Source organism: Mugil cephalus, chromosome 21 (genome assembly GCF_022458985.1).
Source record: "Mugil cephalus isolate CIBA_MC_2020 chromosome 21, CIBA_Mcephalus_1.1, whole genome shotgun sequence".
NCBI classification, from domain to species: domain Eukaryota; kingdom Metazoa; phylum Chordata; class Actinopteri; order Mugiliformes; family Mugilidae; genus Mugil; species Mugil cephalus.
The window spans coordinates 8,851,699-8,869,482 of NC_061790.1; the positions used below are offsets into that span (position 1 = coordinate 8,851,699).

Genomic DNA, 17,784 nt, shown 5'->3' on the forward strand with positions numbered 1-17,784 from the left:
CAGAACCCATTTTCTGTCACTCTTGCTCTCGCTGCTCAATTTGCTTGGATAGCTCTCATTCTTAAGGGGCCACTTGTGTAAACCTCTAGGGATAATTGCCAAATTAGTGCATTCTTGCTGCCCTTGTGCTAAAATGAGTCTCATGTTCAATATGCATCTCAACTTCCTCCTTCTTGCGAGGCCTGAAAGACCCGCATCCAATTATTTGAGTTTCTGAATCACGGCTGAGCTTCTCGTTTAATTGGTGAGTCATGAGGTGCGTACGAGCGAATGCTGCGGCTTGTGTGTGTTAAAAAAAACACTACAATGTTGCATCAGTATCGCTTTCCTGAGACGGCAGCTGAATCTGTGACTCACTGAGTTCACTGGAGGAGTGAGCACATGAGGGAAGTAGATGTGTTTCGTGTGTGATGTGTGTTCTGTAGCTGAATGGGTCAATTGATTCCCGCGCCAGGGTAGACGTGAGAAACAGAGGTCGAAGATCAGAGACGAAGGCACAGAGAGGAATCCACACAGAATTTAATACAGTTCATCAGTTTGTCCTTGTTTGCTCCTCTTTGTCAAAGTTTCTCGCCTCACTTTTCCACACTTTTTCCCTCACTGCTTTTTTATGGATGGACCTGTCTAAACAGTGCTCAAGAACACGTGCTATAAACAAAACTCTTGGGAAAGCAATGTGCTCAGGAACAACCTTGAAAGTAACACATCATGTCAAAAATACGCAAATGTAGTTGTGTCAGTATTTTAATTCTCTCTTCATCTTTTGCGTGTGTGTGTGTGTGTGTTCGTAGGAGCTCCCGTTCCCCAGCCAGGTGGTTTATAACCGTGTGGGGAAGTGCGGCAGCCGGACGGTGGTCATCCTGCTGAGGCTGCTAGCTGAGAAACACCAGTTTAACCTGGTCTCATCTGACATCCACAATAAGACACGCCTCACTAAACATGAACAGGTAAGATGACGCACTAGAGATGCATTTGCAGTGTGCAGTGCTTTTCTACTTGGTGTTCAACTGCCATCTGGAGCAATGTCTCGTTCAGTGTGTTGCCCAAGAATGTTTTGGCTTTCGAAGGGACCAGCTCCGGAAAACCTATTATACCGCCAAAGCCACAGCCTTCCAAAAAAAGGGCAGACTATAGTCGTTGTGTACTGCATCGATATAGTATGAGCTCCAAAAGTGGATTCATTAGAAAATGGAAGTCATTTGTTCATTCTTGTTTAGATTTTTTGAGCAGACAGTCTCTAAATGGGACAGCAGTGGCTCAGGAGGTAGAGCGGTCGTCCAGTGACCGAAAGGTTGGTGGTTCTATCCCTAGTCTGTCTATTGTGTCCTTGGGCAAGACCCACCTTGCTCCCAGTGTGAACTCACCACTGGTGTGTATGATTGCGAGTGATGTTTGGTGGCGGTTGGTGAGGCTGTTGGCGCGGATTGGCAGCCAAACACGTACTTTACTACTAACAGGGTGTGATTGTACACTCTAAGACACGCACTTTTAGTGCTCTGGAGATCCCTTTGATGTCTAAGAACCTTTTCTTGCTGGATCAGGTTCTTTGGGGAACTGAATTGCTAAAAGGTTCAATTAAGAACTGAATATGACAAACAGGATAACAAATGGTTCTTTGAAGAGCCAAGAGGCAAAGCGTTCCCTGCAGAACTTTAAAAGGTTCTCCTATGGCATCAATGTGAAGAACCACTTTTGGTTCCAATGTGAGCCTTTATTTTTAAGGGTGTAGGCACTTTGAGCATGTAATATTAAGCACCGTATAAAAGCAATGCTTTATCGTTATTAATGTGACCCCGGACACATCGTGTGTCCATGCTACAAATGAGTTGCAGACCACCTCCAAATGTGAGCTACCCACTTGGGATCGGATTCCCAAGGACAGATGTTAATGTTAATGACTGAACAGGGCAAAATGTTCATCAGTCTTATTTATTTATTATTTCTTGGAACACCTCTTGACACATGTGCTGATTTTACAGAGGAAAAACTTCATATTTTTAACAGTACCTGTACCTGAGAGGTACTTGTGTGTATATTTTGGCACCATTAGGTTAAACCACCAGTTTCCAAAGAAAAGACTATTGACCAACTGTTGAGGTATCCTGAAAGCAGCAGAAGAAAAAAGATGATAAGACACTTACTACAGCAATGTTTTACTTCCCTTTACTTGCACATCATGCACCACTCATCTTCACTTTCGTTCTCGTCAAACATATTTTCCAGTAAGGCAATATCTTGTTTTGCCATGGGGGTAAAAAAGTGACTGAATCATATGTGTGGGAGTATTATAGCGTTGACTCACTTCCCAGCTTGAAGCTATTGACAGCTTCCTGCAAGAGTAACTCCCTGCTTAAACACATGTGAATGGTCAGTAGATGCTAAATATGGATACCCATTACTGACCGATTTGATGTAAATGTAAACCAATATTGAAACAGTTACTTGTTTACCCATTCATCAAACCCTGAACTGCTGGCTGCGCGCACAGTGGCAGAACACCACTGGTCTCATTAATTCAAAGGACATAAAACATCTCTGTGAATGGTCCAACCAATGCCTGTGTGTCTGTTCAAGCAAGGGGGAAGGGGGGGGGAGTGGGGGGGGCCTGTGTGTCTGTAAAATGTGTCTCCATCTTTGTGCGTCTTATTTGCACGTGTTTTTCTCTGTGTGTTGACTTATGCAGATCCAGACGCACGTTGCCTAAGTTTAGAGATGCTGGTCTCATCAGTTGTGGTTCTGGACGGTTTTCCTGCTGGCTCTGCCACTAGCCCGTTAATAGGTTTGTCCGGTTTGTCGATGTCTTGCGCGTGGGCTCCCCAAAGAAACGAAGGTGCCTTATACGTCCCCGAAACCTTACACAACACCTTTTGCAGCCTTGGGGCGTTCAGTATAGTGACTCATCTGTCCCTTTTAGTAAAGGAGAAACTATTTCAGCAGGCGCAAGGGATTTAAGACATTTCCTGGAAAAAATAAAACTCCACAAATAGGAAGACGGCTTACTTACTGTATATGTGTCTGCGTTATTGTCTCCTACCAAAAAAAACACCCAACAGATGCACTGCAGTCCCAGCCATTGTGTATCTGCCACACTTAGATCGGCAAACATTAGGCGGTGTCTTGGCGCAGTGTGAGGTTGAGACTGTAAATAGTTGTTCTCAACAGCTAGACTCGTTGTAGCTGTTTATCTTTGATCACTTACAGAGAACCGAGTGATGGAAGAATTTTGAGAAGGGGTGGCTGCTGAAGCCAGTAATCTTTTCAATCTTTGAACTTGGAGCTGCAGTCAAAGCTTCCTGTGGTTTTGGCTTCTCTTCTGTTCCCCCTGATGAGTCCTGTGAGGACACCACCGGGTCTCACAAAGCAGGAGGAGGAGGAGGAGGAGGAGGAGGTGGGGGAGGAAAGGGTGGCGGGGGAGGGGGGGGGGGGGGACAGGTATGCCTGGAATCTCAGACTGTCCGCCACTTTCTCCCCCTGGTAAATGAGAGGGGAGTGGGGTCTGGCCAGACGGACCAAGGGGGTGGGTCAGAAAACACAAAACACACACACAAACCCACTTACACACCAAATGTGTTCAGCATCTGCACATCGACCTCGGTGTGGGGGAGGGCACATAATGGGAACATTTGAAATCTTTTATTTTTATTTTTTTTTAAGCTTCTGCGAAGTTTCTCAGTCATCCAGGTCACATTAAATGCTCGATTGATGTTAATTAATGTATTACCTGGTTGCGAGGGAAAGGTGGCGTGTCGAAATGCAGCGTGCTCGACGGCGCTTATAGCAGCTGTAAGTCTTCGCAGAAGAAGAGATCCACAGAAAGTGGAAGCAGAGCGAGTGGAAATGTACTGAGTTTATAGAAAAGAGGGAGGGTGTGAAGCCCAAATCTGACTGGAGCCTCAGATTAACTGCCATGTGTACATAAACAAGTATACATATTACTGTTGCTATCCAAATACGGTTGCTATGACATAACAGGTGACTATACATAGTTTAGAAGAGCAGAACATTCAAGTGTTGCCTGTTGCCAGAGAAGTTTTTATATAAAGATTGATTGAAACTGCACAGACAGGGCCAGAATATGACCTTTATACCAGAGCACCACTGTATAAAGCATTAAAAAAGACTTTATGGGTACTTCAAGTACTAATCTTTATGGTCATGGGCCATTTGAAGAAGGATAAAAAGAAGAAGAACAAAAGAAAAAGCAACTATATTCAGTAATGTGTCACATCTGTGGGTTTGTATAAAGTGCACCTGCGTTCTTCAAACTCGGCCAGATTCATTCAGTCAGACCTGCTCGCCCCCTCACGCTTGCTCCTACCTGTCCTCCCCTTAAATAATCAGACTTGTTCTCTCTTGATGCTTGTAGTTTCTGCTCCAGAGGAATGCTCCATTGATGATGTTTTGGCTCATTGGCGAGGCAAATCCAGCTGCTCTCTTCAATCTCACATGGAAGACTAAAATGGAAAGAGAAACGTTGTCAAGGAACCACTTGCAGTAACAAGTTCTTATTTAATCAGCCTGCCACGCACGTCGCCTCATTTTTGAAGCATACCTTGCTCGTCGTCCTTTGTGCTAAAAGTCGTGAGGAGTTGAGGTGTGCTTCAGTTTGTCCAGAATTCGGTCTTCTGAAAGACGAACTCAACTCTTCCTCACTCACCTTACAGTTGTGATATTGATCTACGGACCCGATAAAGTTGCACTGTGCGTTCTCACAGTGGACAAAAAAGGTAGAGATGAACAAATACTGATCAGAAAAAAGCTCCTTCGGCTGCTTTTCTCTTTCTTTTCAGAAAAATGATGTTGATTGTTCACAAAAGCCAAAAAAGAGTGAACTCTTGAAATGACTATTGTTTCTTACGTTTTCTTGCTGTTTTCTTGTTCACCACTTGGGCAACTGAACCCATGTTTCTCCTAATGCTCCTAATACTAGTGGATTTGCAGCACTTGTCCGACTAGGACATGTTGATCTCAGTGCCTAGGGTTTTCAAAAGCATCACAAGATGATGAGTTCACGTCAGTCAGCTCCTTCTGTGTGATATTGTATTACATCGAACGTGACATGAAGAGGTAACTTCCCTATGTCCAGTTTTCAGCTCTGTTTGTTGTCTTCCAGTACATCCTACCGTAAAGCAAAGAAGGGATGGATTTACTTTCTTGAAATAGGGTCCTGAATACTTATGCGCGTAGATGATGCTCAGCACGTTTTTGGACAAGCAGCCAGGAGTACCGGCACACAAGCCAAAGCAGCGAACTACTTACGGGGTCGGCGGCAAAAGCTATTTTGGCAACCCTAAAAAGATGATATCAGTTTAAGTGTGCGCTAGATTTAGAACGGGGTCAATGCACACGCACCCATCTTTCAATTTCCATTAGCATTGACTGTAGACAGGTTATGTCTCCAACGTTGACGCCTGCTCATTGACAGGGGGCCTGCGACACGGAGCGTATGACGTTGAGGAATGGGATGAAAGCTATCGGAAACATTTGCTGACGAGGACTCCGTGCAGAAGAGGAAGACCTTCTGATTTAGTAAGAAGCAAAGTCAAACGGAACAGAAGTCACATTGACCACAGAGGATACCCAGCGAGGGAAATTCACTCATATCTTTGTGAGAGGAAACCACAAGTTGCAGTATGAAAATAATATAGTAATAAATAGTGGTTTAGAGCAGGTCTTCAACGTTTTCGTTCAGGCCAAATATGTTGGATTCATATTAACTTGAATTTAAAGCTAATTTTCACAAAATTATGGGGCAAAATTAAAAAAAAAAAACAAAAAAACATTTAAAATCTAAGTCTAATCAACCAAATATTTTGTGACCCCCCTTGTAGTACGTCTGCACACCCCTCCAGGGTTGCGGACCCCCTCTTGAAGGCCTATGGTTTAGAGTTTGCTAATGGAAAGAAGTTACTAAATCTCACATCTGACAGTAAATGAGATGTTCCATTTTATTTATTATTTGGAAATGAGGCGTACTGAATGCTTCACTGGTGCAGAGACAAAACTTTGCAACACATTTTTTACATGTGTGACGTGCATAGCTGGATCTCCCACAATATGGAACAATCTACGCTAAGAGTATTCAGTTCTACTGCCTTCAGACAAAGAGGGCACCCTTTGGATCTGCACCATATTGGTCATTACTGTGATATTGGTCATCGTTTATTTTGGCTGATGTCAGCTTCTCTCACCATGAAGACCTGGAAGACCTTGCGGGAAGTTATTTTTTTTTTTTCTGCGAAGGATGACAAATGGCAGTTTTAGAGACGTTGGCTTTCCGGGAAATAACATCTCTGTGAGGATGAAACTGTGAGATGTGAGTCCTGCCATGGTCATGATTTCAGTTCAAAAATTTATGCATTGCCGGCGGCAATGGCTGGCCTTTGTTTGGTATCATGGCAGAGCTTTCATATATTGTAAGAATAGTTTGATGCTAGCCATAGGCACTTAAGATTTGATCTGTCTCCACTCGTCTTAGTTGATTGCCCTTTTTGATACCGCGTTTTAACTGAGCATGTTTATCTTTTCCAGGTGGATCTCATGAAGAACATCAGCAACATTCCTCAGCCGTTCCTCTACACACGACATGTTCACTTCCTCAACTTCACCAGGTAAACATGGTTCTCAACGTTCGCTGGGACCGATATGCAGCTCTGTTCGGGCCTCAACTTCCATTTTTTTATTTGTCAGGTTCAGGATAGAACAGCCTGTGTACATCAACATAATCCGGGACCCTATCAACCGGTTCCTCTCCAACTATTTCTTCCGTCGCTTTGGTGACTGGAGGGGAGAGCAGAACCACCTCATCCGAACTCCAGGGATGAAAGATGATGAGAGATACCTGGTGAGACTTTAGTTGTTTTTTTCCAGCAGCAGTTGTTGGCAGATGTATTGCTTAACATATACGTATTCCAAGTACGTATGAGTCACGACCCTCACATTTCCTCTTTTCGTCTAAAACACATATCCTGTTTCTGTGTCAGACATCGCCAGGTTCAAGGAAATCTTGTGGAACTTTTACATATAAATAACCAAACATTTCACTCAAACTTTGATGAACAAGTTCAAACAGTGTTGGTTACCAACAACCAGGTAAATCTCTATTTATTTTACAGTAGCTACTGCTACGAGTTATAAATGTAACTTGGGTTCTATGAATTCAGCGTTTCTGGGGGTCAGGAGGAGGAATAAAAAAATAACCTGGAAAGCTTCCAGGAAAAGTTTTGGTTGCTCCAGACAAAAAAAAAATAGATAGATCAAAAAAAAGATGAAAGTCAAACAAATACTGTATCGTTTAACCTTCATCTACTCTGTCCTGTCATCTCGGCCCCAGTGCCCATTTATTCTTAAACTTTTGCTGGCAAAATCAATGCCACATATATTTATGGTTTATACTAATGTGTTTTCAGTTTTTGACATGTCGCAGAGTTATTTTATGACTGAGTCCTCAGCTTGCCAGTAACAGCGGTTTAAATCCATATCATTCTGGCTACAGGCCAGCTGATTTCACAAAACCAGATGTTCACTTGGGACACAAGCTAAAATGTTGTACACTAATATCTTAATCTGGTGTGGCCTTTATGTTGAATGTAATTACAGAGGCCTGTACACAGTGTTTTGTAGGTGTTGTACACAGAAACAGTATTTATCCTGGATCCCTTGTTGCAACATAAATACACCGCAGAATCCTCCATAGAAGATCTTCACAAGAAAGTAATCCTGCTGACATTAATTTGTTAGCCTGCTGATTATGTTTTCTCTGTGATCTCTGTCTGTTCTTGTCTTGTTGCAAACTTCCTGGATCCTAAAATATAAACAATAAATTAAATCCACTTTCTCTCTCCCTCTCTTTGAAGACGTTCGACATGTGGTGTTGCTAGAGGGAGGATGCCAAATTGTAAGGCGATGTCAGCCTGATGTTAACCCAATGTTTAAATCTGATTATGATTCCAATTAGAGACCTGCTTTACCACATCACAAGCCCAGCATCCCACAGCTGGCTGGCAGACTTGTTTATCCCTGGAGCGCTATACTGAAGGCAATGAATCTAATATTTTACAGTACATAATGTTTGGGCGCGTATTTTTAATATTCAAGTTGTCATTTTTGATCCCTCTTTTTTGCATTTTAAGCTCAGGAGCAGCCGGTTGTAATGAAGTTAGCGGCGCGGTGGTGGAAAAATGTTGGACGTGGTATTTTTTTGTTCAAGAAGAAAAATCAGCATCCAGTCATTCCCAGCTATTAGTCCCTCAGTCTTTCACGCTGTTAGAGATGCAGAGAGAGCCGAGAAGGCCGTGAATGTCATTCTAGCTTGAGCCTTACTGGGCGTAATTAAGTATTGCACTGCTTCCCCTGGAGTTTTGGACCATGTGAGTTGAGTTATTAAAGTATGCAGACCACGGGGGCCCCTTGCTACAGCTAAAGGGGAGGTGGAGGCTGTGTTGCTGTAGACTGGCTTACCTGTGAGTGAGTGTGTGCTTTTACCCTTCTGTACTTAAGGGGACCAAACTGAGTGGCAGTACATGTGACGTTTCGCCATGAGTAATTTAAGTTTATTGTGAGGTTTTATTATTGCAAGCTACTGTCTAGAACCTTTTGATACATACCAAACTGCAGAGATATTATGCTACTGCACTGGCATAAAAGTGGAAAATGGCGAAGATTCTTCTCTTCTTTCTGCTTTCTCATCTTATCATGTTACATTGCCGCTTTTGGTATAATACCTTTCATCTGACCGTGGACTCTAGAATAAAAGGGTTCTGACTGGGCTTGATAACAAAATCTAGCAGCTCACCTAATCAGCAAAAAAATAAATAAAAAAAACAGTTTGCTGTGATGTGCTAAATCATATCTTTAAACGGGGGCTGCAAGAACATGCCACATTAGCATCTCTGCGCCCAACTGCTGAAAACTGGCTACGATGCAAAACGTGCTCAGTGTCCCAAAAAAGAACAATTACCTGCAATGAAAAAAAAAAAAAGGAATTTAAAGATTCATATATTGGATCATGCACAGAATATAGTACATGCAGCAGCCGCACATAGTTCTTGGTTTTGCCTCTCTTCTCACATCTTCTCATTCAGTTCAATGGAAAAGTGTGTCCAAATTTTTGACTGGTAGTGTTTGTCATTTGTCTGTGGCCGGGACTGAAAGAGCATTAAACCGCTAACCGCAGGGTTTTTAAAAGTTTTTCTATGGAAAAGGGACCCAATGCACGGCTATTGTTTGTCTAAGCTAGCAACAGTAACATAGGAAGTTGTGACTTTTGGTTGGTGGTCAGCATACTAATCGGGGGGCCTACATAGGGTCAATTGGACAATCACAAGAGGAGTTCCAGGTGTTTAACTAAGCACAGAGTTTACCTGTCCTGGGTGCTTAAAGGTAAAGGATTAATCTTTAAAGCCAAGTGGCTGGTTGAGAGTTGAGCTTTCATCATCCCGGAGCTTGTGTGGTGAAAGCAGTGGAGGACAAATCAGCAACACTTTATGTTTTCATTTTTTTTGTTGTTTTTTTTTTAATTCGATATTGATAAAATTGATAAAAAATCATCAAGAACCAAACTGCTTTTTGAGGTTGACGTGTTTGAAAAGACGATTGCCCTCTTAAGTGTAGCATTTCAAAGTGTCTATCCACATGAGCCTCCCTGCAATGTCAACAGTCTGATTTCAGTCTGGTGGTAGATTTATCCCCTGCCTGGCGGTGTGCATCAGGCCTGCCCTGTGCGTGGCTGTGTGTGAGAGGTGTCAATGAAAGAACACTGTCAGTCCGCTAACCAGGGCCGAGGGAACCTGATGCATGTGCTGTTGAGACATTCCTGTGGCCGGCTTGGATTTTCCGCCGCCCCCCCTCCTCCTCCCACACCCCTTTTTACATACACTACACAAAGGCATGCTCTGGTCACTCGAACACATGGTGTGCGCACACTGAAGCTCACACATGGTTCTAAGCACATGTATACAACTGTCAGCTACTGTTGGACGTATATTATCAGAGTTTTTTGTTTTTTGTTTTTTTAAAATGCCAATTGAAAAAGATCAGATTTTTTTATATTGTATAGAGCTAAATGTGTATGGAATTGGTAACTGTATATGGCATCATACATAACAGTGATTGATCAACGACTGCCTTACCACAAAGTATGTCTTGTGTCAGTGTTCCAAGTCAAAAGTGTGGACACACTTCTGACTGGTAGTGTGCATGCAAAGACGTGGAAAGTGTCCTTGGCTTCAGTGTCTGCCCTAAGCTGTCCAAAAATACTGGTTAGGTCGGATGAGATTCCCACGGTTACCAAAAAACCATTTGCTGTCAGGCTTTACTGCTATCGTTCATGCCTTGGCACGCCGGGACTCTGACAACACTATGGCGGTGTATCGCTCTTAGACTGTTTGCCTAAAGCTACAACGGACATGTGCGGTTCACAGGTGATGACTCTCGGGTGTTACTTAATCAAGTGTATGTTTTTATCAAGGCACGGAGCAGTGTCTGGATGTCATGTTGTTGGGTCTTACGTAAGAGTTTTTATCGACGTATCAAATGACTGTAAGGTCTCGCTTGTGTGTATAAAGACGAAATCGTTACTTAACCTGATTAGTTAGTGCCAGATAATGGACTAACAAAGTGTGTGTGTGTTTAGCTGTTGAATATAGTAAAGCATAGGTCTTCGACAGGGGGGCCGCAACCCCTTCGGTGTCCGCAGATGTGCTGCAGGAGGGGTCGCAAAATTTTCGGTTGATTGGACATTTTTCATATGTATGTATATATAAATGCACACACATATTTTAGTAAAGGGATAAATGGAGGTAGAAGACGTTATCTGTCAGTCAAAACTTCACTCATTCAGCGATACAGGAGCTGTCTCAACAGCGCACCGTTTCACACAGGGCGCCACACTAGACGAGGCCTGTCAATCTAAGCCTCCTGTACACAGTAGGCCCCGCCCATATCGCTGCTGACCCAATCACGAGGCCGCATATTACAAATGGACTCTGTCAGGTTCCCTGCAGTTGGCCGAGAGCCTATTCAGTCCCCAGGTGAAATCCCAGACATGCGTTGCAATATTAGCAAAACAGAAGCTAACAGCCAACTACTGAGGCTGTGGTGATTCACTGTCCCTGCTACATTTAGCTGTGTTTAAAGTTAAAACTGAAAAATCTGTCAATTATTTTCTTTGTCTGTATTTAAATATATATGAATATAACGTAACTGTGTATGTAACTGGTGGATATGTAAATAGACCTGCCAACATATGAACGTATGTCAGTTTGCTTCTTATCTAAAAACAAATCACCCACGCTTAATGGTGAAAACTGAAGCAAACTGATCCATGGGAAAGGTTTAACTCATCAGTTACTCCTGATTTAATTCACGTCTAATTCCCATCCAGTGAATCGGGGCTCCCTTCTGGAGATTAGGGACTATTTTGCTACAGTTACCGTGGCTGCTCAGTTGGCCTAATCCACGGTGAGAATAGAAACAATAAACCCGAGTGTGCACACAGGAGCTCTCTTCGCAATACTAATGGGCTTTTCTGAAGAGAGTGCATATTGTCAGCCTCCGTCTGCGTGCGCGCTCAATTGTGCGTAGTTGTATATAAATGAGTTGTGGCTCCATTCCCAGGGGTCCGCTTAATGTCGAGGGTCCTGTGTCGAGGCAAAGCGGAGGAGGGGTTCCTTGGCAATAACACACGCGTGTCAGGGAATGCCGTCACATGTGTCACTTCCTGTATGCTTTTTTCCATTTCATTGTATCGAGCTTTCACTTCTTTCTCACTTCATCCCTTTCTGATTTGGTCCGTAATGGTTCACGTGGGAACTTTTGACAAACACTGCAACTTGAGTTTCTTTTTTAAATCCCCACATGAGACTTTTGAGATTTTTTTAGTTTTGTTTTTATTGCAACTGTTTGGGGCGGTGATTCTCTCCACATTGACAACAGCGCACACAATGACAGTGGAATTCTTGGAATAACGAAAAACAAGACAAACAACTAATCAGGGCCGGTGTTTCAGAAGTCCGGACACGACCCGCACACCAACAACAGAACAATAATGAACTCTTTCCTGAAGGTTCCTCTTTGGATTTGTTGTGGTTTCTTTGAAGGGCTTCCCAGTGGTTTGCTTCACTGATCGCCAATAAGTCCTGTCCTCAGTGCACAGGGCAGCTGAGGGTAGTTAGTCATGAAGTTCAAAGAAATGCTGCAGTCTCTTTGTGAATGAGAATGGTACCACAGCAGTTTTCAGCTATGAGAATAATAACTGGCCAACTGCATAATTTATGTCATCCCGGTTTATAAAAGCCTTTTTATGCACAGCTGGATAGGTACGTGCAAGAGAAAAATTCCTGATGTCAAGAAATGTACATTTATCATATCCACTATATATATTGCTTCTGTTGTTCCCATCTCCCATCCACAGTGAGTTTTTCCTTATTTAGGGATAGAAGGAACTGATTATAGAGCCTGTTTAGAGCGCATTCCAGATAAAATTGAGCTGAACTGACTGCCCCATGAGTTTAACTGGAAACAATACAGATTTTTTTAATTTTAATTACGGCTTTAATGACTAACATGTGTCACGCCTCCATGTTGTCACCCCTGCCAGAATCTGCTTTTCGAGCTCGGTCACCTGCTCCTCTGCGTTCACGCCATCTGACGCCGTCTCGCCCCTCAGACGCGAGCCCGTGCCTTCTGGGAAGGTCCGGGCCCTCCTCTGGTTCCGTCTGACACGGCTTAATCTCCGTGATGGACCGCGTTGGCCTCGTGGTGTTGGCTTTGACAAATTGTTCTGTTTAAATCAGTCGTTGCAAACTTATCGGGGCGTGAATCTAAAGGGCAAGCTTTGACGCAATCGTTACGCCTCCAGTTGGCTCCAACTTTCAGGTCCCGTTCGCTTTTAATACAACCGAACAATCGACGCTTTACGCCTTGTTTGTGTGTGTGTGTGTGTGTGTGTCCCTTTGTGCCTGTATGCGAGCCATACTTTGTGGAGTGTTTTGTTGCTCGGGACTTGTTGCCGTCCGTGAGGCTTACGTCACCTGACATGGATTTGACCGCAGCTTTTAGTAGCTGGCCAGCCTTATTCCTGCATGACTGTTTTTAATCATACTTTATTTTTTTCGCCCCTTTCATTGGTTAATGTCTCCCACATCCAGACAAAGGATGTTTTAAAGTTCACAACTCTGATCTAATAACTTGTGACATCTTAATTATAAAAATCTTTAAATGCAATTTTCGATGCATGGTTAACATTAATTCATACACAGCAATGGTATATATTTCGAATTTGGCGTCTGAGGTGGGGAGCTGAGGTGAAGGGGCATAGCTTATCTTTATGCACAGGATGTTGTCTGGCAAAAAACTTGGGCTCCTCTGGAGATGGCTATCAATCAGTGTCAATTCACAGCAGTGCAAGTCGAGAGCTCCCTCTAGTGGTAGAAATAAATCATGATAATTCAGCTTGAGGTCCCTTCTGCTGCAGGCAGATCGAAAAAAAAGTAAAGAAGCGTCCCATTAACATGAAGTGTTTGTCTTTTCAGGATATCAATGTGTGCATTCTAGAGAATTACCCCGAGTGCTCGAACCCTCGGGTTTTCTACATCATCCCCTACTTCTGTGGACAGCATCCTCAATGCAGGTATGTGTAGGCCTTGCCAAGCTGCATGACAAACCATTTTCTGTTTTCCTTCCTGTTTTTCTTACTTTTCCCCCCCTCTTTCTCCCACAGAGAGCCAGGAGTTTGGGCTTTGGAGAGGGCCAAGCAGAATGTGCTGGAGAACTACCTCCTTGTAGGTATCCTGGAGGAGCTGGAGGACGTTCTGCTCCTGCTGGAGAGGCTCTTACCTCATTACTTTACAGGAGTGCTCAACATCTATAAGAGTCCTGGTAGGTGCATGTTTCAGAATAGTTTTTTTTTTTGTGGTGGACTATTGCATTTAGTCGAAGTTCAGAGTCTGCAGTCGCTGTGTGAGGATGTACACTATATTGGATAAAAACTACAACCTGATGATTGGTCGTGTATGGGAAGATGATTGTCACTTTGCTGGTAGAAATGGAGTAAAAAATCGAGGGGTCCATTGGAGATCAAATTGTTTTTGAGATGTTTCTGTCTAGATCGTTTTTTAGTAGGGACCGCCTACCAACTAACCAATATTCATTTTTTTTTGTTCAAACATGTGCAACAGTAGGGTGCATACATATATACATACATGGGATTTCACCTGGGGACTAAATAGGCTTTCTTTAAATTTGTGAGGGAAAATTTAAATAAAATCTCTAAAAAATGTCTAATCACTCATCATCACCTAATCAACAGGGGGTTTGTGCCCCCTTGGGGAGCGTGGAGGTACTGCAGGGAGGTCGCAAAATCTTTGGTTGATTAGACATTTTTTTTGATATTTAGTTTTTTATGTTTATTTTATTAAAGGGATAAATGGAGGCAGAAGACGTTATCTATCAGTCAGGGCTTCACTCATTCCACCACACAGGAGCCATTTGTTGAAAAAATTGTTTTACTTTTAGGTTGGAGTTGACTTCTTCATCTTTCTTATTTTACATCTTCTCCCTCCAGACTACAGGAAAATGGGGAACATGACTGGCACAGTGCGCAAACACACCCCCACTCTGGAGGCCCTGCAGGTCCTGTACCACCGCATGCGCTACGAGTACGAGTTCTACAACTTCATCCGCGACCAGTTCCACCTCACAAAGAAAAAAATCGGCCTCAAGTCCGTCTCCCAGCCACCCGCCTATTCACCTGCTTTCCTGCGAGAGCTGGCCCTGCGAACCCCAGAGCCTCTGGATGAGGACGAGGAGCTGGACGCGGACTTGGAGGACGCCAACAGCTGGCTGATCCATCCCTAAGGGCTGTTTGACAAACGGCGGGTGTAGCCCAAAAAAGAAAAAAGAAAAAAAAACGAGGCTCACGTTTGGCTAGAATTGGCTGAAGATAGCTGGAAGCAGCCTGAAGGCAGAGGGGGGACGTCTCCGTCTTTCAGCATTCCCAAGACAAGCGAGGTGTGTTTCGGGGTAGTCGGATCCCGACGCTTGAGTTTTTCGACGGGTCCTGTTTTCTCTCTGCAAGTTTTTCCTATTGTGACAGGCTCAGCACTGAGGACTACAGGGTTGAGAAACTGGAAGGAAAAGAAAAATTGCTATTTAAAAATTGACCAAGGACAACGGGAAATACTATTAAGCTCAATAACTCAAGTTGTGTTTTAATTTGAGCTTGTTTTAGGGTTCATGTAAAAAAAGAAAAAACATAAACAAATGATATTGCTGCGATCTCCAGGAGAGATTAGTGCAAGATATGGACAGATGAACATGTTGGGAAGTATACTAAACAGTGGTTGCTGGGTTGTTTGCTGTAGGAGAAGACATTGCCGAAGAGAGAGGTTCATACTTTACATATTGTCCTTAACGCTGGATTGGGACATGATATTCGTGAATTGAGAAGTGCCATATGCCTTGTATGTACATTAGTCGTCCAGGACTTTCGTAAGTGCCAAACCTCATTATGAGCTGCAGTAACTGTGTGACAGGAACTTCTGTTAGTTGTGACCTAGTCAAGTCAGTCGTTATAGTATTGGTTTATAACATTTAGTTTAATCTGTAAAGTATTATTAGGTATAAATGAGGGTTAAACTGTAAGCACTCAATTATGAATTCAAAGAATTCCATCTGTGTGTGCGTGAATGATTGAGTTTGACCGAAACCAGCATTTTCTTTTTTTTTCTTTTTTTTTTTTTTATCATTTATCATTGACATCGGTGGAAAATACAGGTCGGGCTAAGAGTCAAACGCTAAAAGCATTTACGAATCTTAATTTCTAATCCAAAGTTTAAAAGATTGAGCTAGCCAAATGCCAGTGTTTTTTTGCAATAGATGACAAAACTGTATGAGTATACTGCACTTTTGTGACGTGAAATCTCCTGAGCTGCAGCAAAACAAGGGGTTTGTTCACAACGAGTTACGTCCTGTTCAAGGGGTTTCGCTATTAAATAATTATCATGGCAGCGTGTAAAGTTTCACCAATCCCACGTGTTAAATGTTATTTTCAATTCTCCAGCACTATATGTTTTCCATCAATTATGTTAAAAAAAAACATGAAAAGTGAAAAGTAACCATAAGCTAATATGTGTTTACGTCATGAACATACTTAATTCCACCCATCCTAATCTCCACTGTCAATACCCTTTTCACTGTTACCATGTCTTGTCCAGATTTTGCCAGTTTAATTTATTGTTTTGTATTCATTTGCATTCCAGATAAAATTCTCAGGAAGGAAAACAATAACTTGATCGTTTGTATCTTTGGTTTCCAGTGCCGATGAGACTATTCATGGTATTTTAAGGGCGTCGAGAATTGAGTTTTTATCAGCAGCTGAAAAACTGGTGAACAACAATAACGTGTGCAGTCCATCATTTTACAGTCTTCAAAATAAACGTCCTCTAACTATTGCAGCTAATGTCTCTGCTTTACTTGGTGGTAAATGGATGGCACGCACGTAGCGCTCTTGTGGCAATACAAAGCATGAAATGTTTCTCACTCTGCACACTGTAGAAGAAGCAGACCTGCCACCGGCAGCATCTTGTCATGCTCACGGACGCTTAGGAATGTGGATGGGAAAGGGAATAAATAAACCTTGGTCACTGTGGGTTAGCAGTGTGATGAGTGGACAACCATGGGGGTTTGTGAAATACTCACAGAATGCAGTCTAAGTGTTTTGTCTGGCTGTCTGCACACTATATTTGCAGGGTGCATTTGGACTCAAACTGTTATATTTTCCTAAACCTAATTGCATATATAATACATACATAATATATAATTCAAATATAGTGAGTTGACAGACAGACAAAACACTTGAGATTGCATAAACCTAATTACACGTTTTTGTTGCCTAAAACAGTCTTTTTGTTGTTTTGTTTTTTGTGTAAAACTAACCAAGAGTTTTTCTTGCCTAACCCTAACCCAGTGTCTCCCTTGCCTTAAACTAACAAAGTGTTTCGGTTGCCTAAACCTAAACAGGTTTTTTTTTGTTGCCTAACCCTAACCAAGTGTTTCAGTTGACTAAAAATAACATTGGTTATACTTAACCAAGTATTTTTCTTGCCTAAAACTAATCAAGTTCTTTTTGTTTCCTAAACCTAGCATTTCAGTTTCCCAACCCTAACCATGAGTTTTTGTTGGTCACGCCTAACTACCAAGACACCCATTAATTCCAAAAACTAACCAAGTCTTTTTTTCCCCCATAAACCTAGTGTCTTATGTTGTCTCAGTTGCCTAAACATTTTTTTGTTGGTTATAACCACAGATTTTGGATGCCTAAACCTAAACCTAACCATTGGTTTTTGTTGCCTACAAACTGACAAAAAGTGAGAGGAAGGAGCTGCATAAACAAGGTTCGGAAACAAAGCTGAAATGAAAAGATAACCACCCCACGTAGGACTCTAACAGAATGGAGGTCCTGCATGTGACTGGACATGAATCAGCTAATTTCATCTCTTATATAATGACACGAGACAATGGGACAACGCTTCCTGCGAGCCATGTCATGACCTCATATCCCGTCCAGAGAGCTGCATACATCGAAAACGTTGCTCTAGGACAGGGGTCTTCCATGTTTTTCAGGACAAGGATCCCCAAACTGAGGTTAAGTAGGCAGGGACCCCCCACCTACTATATCTGTTCTATATTAAACTAGCCTAGTGCTGTTTATAAATATACATATTAGCATTTTGTATTCAACATACAGCTATTCAAATAATACACAGTCCAAATATTCATTTTTAT

At 42.6% G+C, this 17,784-nt stretch overlaps 1 protein-coding gene across 2 annotated transcripts in view; it reads left to right on the forward strand.

Annotated features, from left to right (window-relative positions):
- usta (uronyl 2-sulfotransferase a) overlaps window positions 1–16,454 on the forward strand; it is a 52,761-nt gene extending 36,307 nt beyond the window's left edge. For both annotated transcript variants that reach the window (XM_047573844.1, XM_047573845.1), the window contains 6 exons: window positions 792–947; window positions 6,532–6,611; window positions 6,691–6,844; window positions 13,533–13,630; window positions 13,721–13,878; window positions 14,564–16,454. In XM_047573844.1, coding sequence (XP_047429800.1) covers window positions 792–947; window positions 6,532–6,611; window positions 6,691–6,844; window positions 13,533–13,630; window positions 13,721–13,878; window positions 14,564–14,856 — 939 coding nt within the window. In that variant the 3' untranslated portion in view covers window positions 14,857–16,454. The remainder of the gene's footprint in view (window positions 1–791; window positions 948–6,531; window positions 6,612–6,690; window positions 6,845–13,532; window positions 13,631–13,720; window positions 13,879–14,563) is intronic.
- Window positions 16,455–17,784: the final 1,330 nt, after the last annotated feature.